A 7999-nucleotide genomic window follows, 5' to 3' on the forward strand; every position below is an offset into this window, starting at 1 on the left:
AGGGACGAGGCCTCAGCAGATACAGGGCGTGGGGAGCAGGGTTGTTGTCCCTTTGAAAAGTGAATTCCGCTGCTAAATAAAAGCAAACAGCAAAATCAGCACAAAGTCCAAAGATCCTGCCGGAGCAGAAGTGGGAGCGTGCCAGCTGAGTCTGGCACCCCCTGATGGCCAGGGAGAGGTCAGGGAAAGGCTTTGCTTCCTGAGGAGCCCCCATATTTTGGATCTGTGGAGAGCTGACAGGGGATCTCTGGGGTGCGGGCCAGATGCTCCCCAAGCCAATCAGCCCCCGAATCCATCTGTCCTCCTCCACAGGACATGGAGCCATGCAGGTGGGCACCGGCCCCTGTTCAGTGCCCGGGACCAGCAGCTCTGCTGAGGCTGCACAGGGACCTGTGCTCCACACGAGGATCCTGCTGGGACGTGCCCTTTGTCCCTCCAGGCCCATCAGCTCCACACCTCCGTGCATCTGCCTTGCTAAAACCTCATTATCTTCATCATAAGGAGCCTTGACCCCGAGGCTGTCACTTTGCCTGCACAGGTACTTCCTCCAGCGGCTTTAATGACTCTGCTTGTGGAGAGAAGGGCTGGGTGAGGGGCAGACCTGCTGCCACGGGCATTGGAGATGTTCATCCCTGGCATGGACACAGATCTCCCGGGGTGAATGCACATCCCCACCCTGGACAGGTCATGGAGTCACAGATTGGTTGGGTCTGGAAAGGACATTAGAGACCCTCTCGTTTTGACCCCCTGCCATGGGCAGGGACAGCTTCCACTATTCCAGGTGGTTCCAAGCCCCTTCCAGCCTGGCCTTGGACACTTCCAGGGATGGGGCAGCCACAGCTGCTCTGAGCAACCTCTGCCAGGGCCCCCTGCAACTTCATAGGGAAAATTTTCCTCCCTCTATCTAATCCACACCAACATTCTTTAATTTAAAACCACCCTGCCTTGATCTGCCAAAACATTTGTCCTCACAGCTTCATATCCCCACCCTCCCAGAGCACTTCCTACAGGACCATTGCTCATCAAAGCCCATGAAGATCTTGGGGATGTGACCTCCTCTTCCTGGGCTTGGGGTCCCTGCACTCCAGCTGCCACAGGCTCAGCTCAAGGCTGGACAAAGCTGGATCTCTGTGGGGACCACGAACCCTCCGAGCTGCTGCCTCTTCCCAGTGGCACTTCATGGCCTGTTGGGCACACAGGTGTTTACCCTGCCCTTGCAGTGACTGTCTGGCTGTGTCACACACTGGCTGTCCAGCTGTGTCACTGAACTGTCCAGCTGTGTCACTGTTCTGACTGTCCGGCTGTGTCCCCTCAGGGACTGTCCGGCTGTGTCCCCACACTGTACAGTGTGTCCACGCCTGCCTGTCCAGCACTGTCACCATTCCACCCGCCGGGACACCGCTCCGACTGTCCAGCTGTGGCACTGGGACCCTGCTCACCACGAGGTGGCACCAGGACTGCGCCGTGGAGCCGCAGACCCCTGTCCCGTGTCCCACTGTCCTGTCCCGTGTCCCACTGTCCTGTTCCTAATCTGCAGCTCCGGCAGCAGCAGCGCCGGGGGGACCCCTGGCCATCCGCTCCCTCCGGCCGAGCCCTGAACGCTCATGTCTGAATCTCTCGGGCTGTGTTTGGCATCACCCGCTGGTCCCTGCTCTGTGAGAGGAACCCAGGAAGGGGCAGGGCGGGGACCCCATCGGGGCAAGACAAGGACAGGTGAGAGAGGGACACCAAAGCTGCTGTGATTGTTAGGCAGTTTCCCAAGGATGCCCCGGGGACAGTCAGACAGCACTTTGCTGCCATCCTGTTCGTTAGTGAGAGGCGCTAATGGGGTTTCGTCCTCCCTGCCTGGTTCCTGCCGGGGCCGGGGATGGGGGCTGCACCCATCACCCCACAGCTGCACCCCGGCGGGTCCCCAGGGCAAGGGAGGTCCCCCCCCCTTTATTCCTGCCCTTTGAGCTGCACCCCGCAGCGCCTCACACCCAGCGCCACTCCCGGTGCCATGGCCCGCAATGGCAGCCCCCTCGTGGCCCAGCCCAGGTGGCACGGGCCGTCCCCGGGGACCCCCAGGGCCGCGTGTCGCTCCGAGCCAGCGTCAACAGGACGAAGCTCCTTGGCCGCCGTGCGTCCGGTGGGGCCCGTCCCTCCCGCGGGAGGTTTCCTCGAAGACGAGCCGGAGGAAGGCTTTGGGGGACATCCTCCCTTTGTGGGCTATTGTTGGCCTTCCGTCACCTGCAGAGGCCGCGGGTGACTCAGGCCGGGGAGACGCGCCCGGCAAACAGGACGCGGGGCGGGCGTGCGGCCGCAGGAATGCGGAAGCCGGCGGTGGCACCGGGATGCTGCCAGGATCCCTGAGGTGCCCTGGCAGGCAGGGTGTGCCCAGTGATGCCTGCCCAGGGATGGGCTGGGGCGTCCTCCCTGCACCACAGAGCTCGGCAGCCGGGCTGCGGGCATGAGGCTGCAGCTCCTGCTCCCGCTGAAGAAGCACCTCCACTTTGGGGGTGCATAGCACGGGAGGGGAGTGCTGGCCCCACATTGCGCCAGAAGCGGGGGCTGCAGGAGAACCTGGCTGGGGCGAGAGGCTGCAGGCAACAGGGCTGGAACAGGTTCAGAGGATGTGCCCCTCCTGTGGTACCACAGACGTGCGGGGCTGTGACATGCTACCCACACACCGGCTACAGCCCCTCCACACATCCCCCCGCTCCTCCTGTAGCCCCTCCCAGAGTGCCCCCTCACAGCCCACTGCAGTCAGCAGCCCCTCCTAGAGCCCCCCGTACACCCACGCCCCCACACAACTCCTCCTGCAGTCCCCCCATGCCTCCCTTTGCCCCCACACCCCGTCTGGGCCACCCCCCCGCTGGCAGGGGCTCTCTCGGGGCGCAGTTGTGGCTGTGATCCACCTTTCTGAGCGGTGATGACCCCACCTTTGTGGAGGCTCACCCTGGCCAGGTGCCCCCAAAGCTACTGCGTCACTCCCTCTTCAACTGAGCAGGGAGGGAAAATGCAAGGAAAAGATCAAGCTAAGGACCAGTATACATCACCAGATGCAGGCATGGGTAAAATAGACTAAATTTGGGGAAATTAATGGAAATTCATAAAATAATGGAATAATGGAATGGTTTGGGCTGGAAGGGACCTTAAAGCCCATCTTGTTCCAAGCTCCTACCATGGGCAGGGACAATTTCCACTATCCCAGGTTGCTCCAAGCCCTGTCCAGCCTGGCCTTGGACACTTCCAGGGATCCAGGGGCAGCCACAGCTTCTCTGGGCACCCTGCGCCAGGGCCTGCCCACCCTCACAGCCAAGAACTTCTTCCTAATATCTGATCTAAATCTCCCCTTTTATATAATTATCACCAATCAAATCAGAACAGGGTAATGAGAAAAACCCCCAAACCTTAACCCCTTTTCCCATCTCTTCCTTCCTCTTGGGCTCAAAGTCATTCCTGATTTCTCTCCCTTCTCCCCTCTGCACTGGTGGCTGTGGGCAGTTCACCAGACCCCTCTGCAGACACTGCCTGCCTGGGGGGGCTGGAGAGGACAGCAGGCAGGACAGGCCCCTGTCTCCTTGGGTGCCGGGGGAACTGGGGCACTGGGAGGGGTTGCATGAGCCAGAAGGGTCCCAGAATCTGAGGGTCACGCTGGGAGAGGGGTCTCAGGACTAGGGTGGAAGGGGACATGCTGGATCCAGGCTGTGCAGGGGTCCCAAGCCAAGCTGGCCGCAGTGTTAGGGTCTGAGGGCCATTCTGGGTTTGGGGTTCCAGCAGCATCCGGGGTAGGGAGTCCTGGACCAGGCTGGGCAGAGAGGCCGGGCTGGGCTGGGAGCGGATCCCAGATTCGGGCTGGATGGGGGTGCCCGGACAAACTGGGGTGGTCTCAGAGCGCTGGGGACGCCATGAGGGGACTGTGGAGGGGGGAATCCCCCGGAGGATGCGCCGGGAGGGGATCAGGCAGCAAACCGGGATCGGGGGAAACCCGCGGAGGTGTCCCGGCGGCGGGGCGGGGCAGGGCAGGGGGCGGACACCTCCCCCCCATCCCGGGGACCAGATGACGGGAGGCGGCGGGGCCGGGCCGGGCTCTCACCGCCTACAAATGCGGCTCCCCCGGCGGCCGCCCCCGCCGCCCCCCGCCATGGCCGCGCCGCGCCGGCTCCTGGCCCCGCTGCTGCTGCTGCTGCTGCTGCTCGGGCTCGTCCTGGCCGCCCCCGGTGAGAGCGGAACACCCGCGGGGACCCCACGCCGGCAGCAGGGGATAAAGGGAGGGAGCGAGGAAAGAGAGGACCGAGGGGACCGGGCCGGGGTGGCCGTGGGTTGGGGGGGTCGGGGGGACCGGCACCCGCCCGCACCGGCGGAATCCGCTGCCGCCGGGCTGGGGAAAGACAAAGCGCTTTCTTTGGAGCCAAAACCCTCCCGGTCCCCGTGCAGAGCGGGAGCGTCCGGAGCCGCGGTGACAGCCCCGGGCATCGCCGGGTCCCGCAACCGGACCCACGCGGGGCACGGCCCGGGCCCCGCCTGCCAACCGAGCCCGCGGGGTGCCGGGACAGGAGCTGGGACTAAAGCATCCCCGCCAGGCACCCAGGGTAGCGGGACCTGGGAGTGCTTAGGGAGCAAAGCATCCCGGCCAGGGGCTCCAGGGCCCCGCGGGAACGGAACCACTGGAGCACCAGCACCAGGCACGACGGGGATACGGGAACCGGCTCAGGGTGAAGGGCTGAGTGTCTCGGTGGCATAGAGAAGGGGGTGGCTGTGGGGAGGGCTGGGGCCAAAAGCAGAGGCTGAGCAGCCCCACGCCCCGCTGCTGGCCATGTTTGGCACAGGTGGCAGAGTCGTGCCGGCACAGGAAGCGCTTGGCACTGATGGCTCTCGTGGGGGACAATCCAGAAAACCGGCCGGCCCAGGGCCAGGCAGCCCCACGGTACTGCTGTCCCTGTCCTGCGTGGGGGACACGCGGCTAACGCTGTTTCTGATCTCCTCAGGGCCGCTGGGGAAGGCGCCGGACGGGAAGGATGCCCAGGATGGTCTCACCCGGAGGCTGGTGCGGCCGCGGGGCGCACGGCGTGGGCCCGGCCAGCGGCCCGGGGGCTGGCGCAGGTACCGGCGGCCCCGGCCCCGGCTCTCCCACAAGGGCCCCATGCCATTCTGAGCCAGGTGAGCTGCAGAGGGGCACGGGGGATGCAGGGAAACATGTGACCGTGCCATGAGGGAACTCATATGTACTTGGGCTTGCTGTCGTTGCAGGGCTGTCACCAGCCTTCCACGGACACGGCCTCCATTGCTCGCATCGTGTTCTCGCCTGATCTGCTCGTCCTCCGGCGCTGAGCCTGGGCTTCCCCCTGTGAGCCCTCGGCCGCCCCAAGCTTCTCCCGGCGCTTGGCCCTGGCGGCCCCAGTGCCATGTCTGGCGCTGTGGGTGCATTCTGCCCCTCCTCACTGCCTCGCAGGGCCAGCTGCATCGGGGTTGCCCACAGAGGGGCCAGGGTTGCCACGATGCCCTGTCCCGGTGGGCACGGAACTGGCTCGGGCATCGGCCCGCTGGGACCACAGGCTTTGTGCAAAGCACTTTGTCAGGCAGAGCAGCTTCTCCTCAGGAGCGTGTGATCTCCCTTGGGGTCCTGCCCCAGCCCTGTCTGTCACCCCCACGCCAGGGGGAGCACACAGCTTGTCCTGGGTCTATTTATTCCCATGGTGCTCATCCCACACCCTGGGTGAGTTGCCCACCCTTTCCTGCTGGCAGACTCACCTCGTGGGGGAGTGGGGTGCCCATGCAGGACGCACTGTGGGGCCCTGGGCCCCTCTGCTTCATGCCATGGGACAGTAGGAATGGGGGAGCACTGGGGTCTCTGTCAAGCTCTGCCATACACCAAAGGAGGGGCCCTGGCTCTGAGCTGGTCCCTGCTGATTGTCTCTTGTGTCTGTAAAGATTTATTCCATGTAAATACATCTTTATAATAAAGAGTTATGATTATTAACTCAGTTAATGCTGATTTCTGGAAGGGCAGGTAGGGGTTGCTCTCCTGCTGGTGGGGAGGGATCTCAGGTCCCTCTGCTGCCTCCTGGGGCTGTCTATAGGCACTGGGGGTCATGGCTGGGGCCATGGCAGCCCCTTTCCCAGCTCAACGATGGCAGAGAAGGTGCTCAGCAAGGAGTGAAGCCATGTGCTGATCCTGTGGAATTGGCAAGGAGGGTGGGAAAACACAGGGTCAGAGGGGCTGGGAGATGGAGGAGGGGATGCTGGAAGGGCACAGGGATGCTGGTCTTCCTGGGCATCCCTGTCCCTTGTGTTCAGTCACTGCTATCCCTGGCATCCCTGTTTCTGGTGTCCCTGTCCCTGGCATTCGTGTCCCCACCCCATGGGGCTGGGTGTGCGCAGGACCCATATGGGGGGCGGGGGGTCAAAGCTCAGGGGACTGAGGGTCCCAGAAGGACTCTGCAGATGGAGAGGAGGAGCTGAGCCCTGCAAAGGGATGGGACCCCACGGGACAGGACACCCCCCGCCATGGCTGGGACACTGGGACAGGGGGTGCCCTTGCGGGGCCTCCAAACCCCTGACAGTTTGCAGGGGCTGCCCACGTCCCGGGCACGGGGCTGCGGGTAGGGGTCGGCACTGCCGGCGGGGAGCGGGTTAAGGGGCTGAGGAGGAGCGGAAGGGCTGCAGCTGCGGGCTGGGGAAGCGCCGGGACCCAGCTGGCCTCCATTAGCTCATCCGCCGGGACCGGGAGGGATGCGCTGCCCGGCCCCGCGCCAGCCGCCGCGCCCGCCGCACGATCGCGAACCCCGCCAGCCGCGGGGCCCTGCGAGCCACCGCTGCCCCACGTCCCCACTGCCAGCTGCCCCGAGAGACCCTGCCACCCCCGCGTGGCTTCACGGCCACCCCACGAGTTACTGCCAGCGTCCCCACGATGGTCTGGGCGGCTGGGCATGGGTTGCCTGCCCACTGCCCAGTCCTGTCCTGCCCCCATGCCCAGTTTTCCAGAGCCAGCAGCCTCCCAGAGCTGGAGTGGGGCGGGACATGGTGCCCCAGCCACAGCCCCCTCCAGCTGCCCCCAGCTCTAGGATGTTGGGGGGTTATTGTTCCTCCACTGCCAGTGTACAGTGCTGCTGCTACCGGTTTGAACTAGGAGGCCCCTACACTTCAAATTGCTCCTCCATGCCCGTGCTCTGCCTCCCCAGCTGCAGCAGCAGGTGCCTTGCCCAAGAGATGTGGCGAGGTCCCTGCCTGGGCACAGGCAGGACTGGCAGTGGGGGGCCCAGTAGACCCTTGGAGGAACTGCTGTGGCCATGGCAGCAAGGCAGCGATGTCCCACGTCCCCCAGGCATCGCCCAGCCCCAAGTGCTTGGGCTGCAGCCAGGGGCTGCACAGCTGAGCCCTGACCCCAGCCCTCCTGCACCAGCCTGAAAGGAGGAGGCCAGGGAGGACCTCCTGGCTGGTCTGTGGCCAACCTGGAAGGAGGAAAAGGCTTCTGGACCGGGAGACCTAAGGAATCTCTGGCTCTTCCTGGCCTGGCTGGCTGCCCACAGGCAGGTGGGAGCTGCTGAGCTCGGCTGTGCTCCCTGTGCCTCGTGTGCCACGGCAGTGCCAGAGCTCCTGTACTGCAACAGGAGGTGCGGCAGAGCGGGCAGTGGGCACAGGGGCAGTGCTGGGGACATGGGCAGAGGCACGGGGCAGTCCTGTCCCCCTTGCTGTGCAAGCAGGGTCTGTCCTGGCAGGGCAAAGATGGGCTCTGCCAGGTCCCAGCTCACTGAGCGAGGAAAGAGGGATGCCAGGGGCACAGGAAGAGTGCTGAGCCGTCGTAGGAGCCCTGTGCTCCTTGGGGACCTCTGGATGTCCCCAGGGGGGACAGGAGAGCTCACTGCCCACCTAGGGCTGGCAAGGCATGTTCTGTGTGGCTGTGGGACAGCACCAGCTCCTCCACCACCACGACCTGGGTACCACCAGCATCCCTCAGTGCCCATGCTCATGGTGGGCTGATGCACGAGTGAGACCCCCGGAGCTGCACCCCAACAGC

General features: G+C 64.5%; 1 protein-coding gene across 1 annotated transcript; it reads left to right on the top strand.

Annotated features, from left to right (window-relative positions):
- Positions 1-4042: 4042 nt before the first annotated feature.
- On the top strand, positions 4043-5966 carry APLN (apelin). Its single transcript, XM_030967914.1, has 3 exons — positions 4043-4202; positions 4971-5142; positions 5233-5966. Exons 1-2 carry the CDS (start codon positions 4043-4045, stop codon positions 5135-5137), a joined length of 327 nt encoding a protein of 108 aa, XP_030823774.1. The 3' UTR covers positions 5138-5142; positions 5233-5966.
- Positions 5967-7999: the final 2033 nt, after the last annotated feature.

This window comes from Camarhynchus parvulus, chromosome 4A, assembly GCF_901933205.1.
Source record: "Camarhynchus parvulus chromosome 4A, STF_HiC, whole genome shotgun sequence".
Taxonomy (NCBI): domain Eukaryota; kingdom Metazoa; phylum Chordata; class Aves; order Passeriformes; family Thraupidae; genus Camarhynchus; species Camarhynchus parvulus.

Excerpts from the sequence above, each read along its gene's own strand:
- APLN (XM_030967914.1), top strand. The coding sequence starts at position 4,043 with ATGACGGGAGGCGGCGGGGCCGGGCCGGGCTCTCACCGCCTACAAATG. Across the intron at positions 4,203-4,970 it reads GCTCGTCCTGGCCGCCCCCG|GGCCGCTGGGGAAGGCGCCG; the intron begins GTGAGAGCGGAA and ends TGATCTCCTCAG.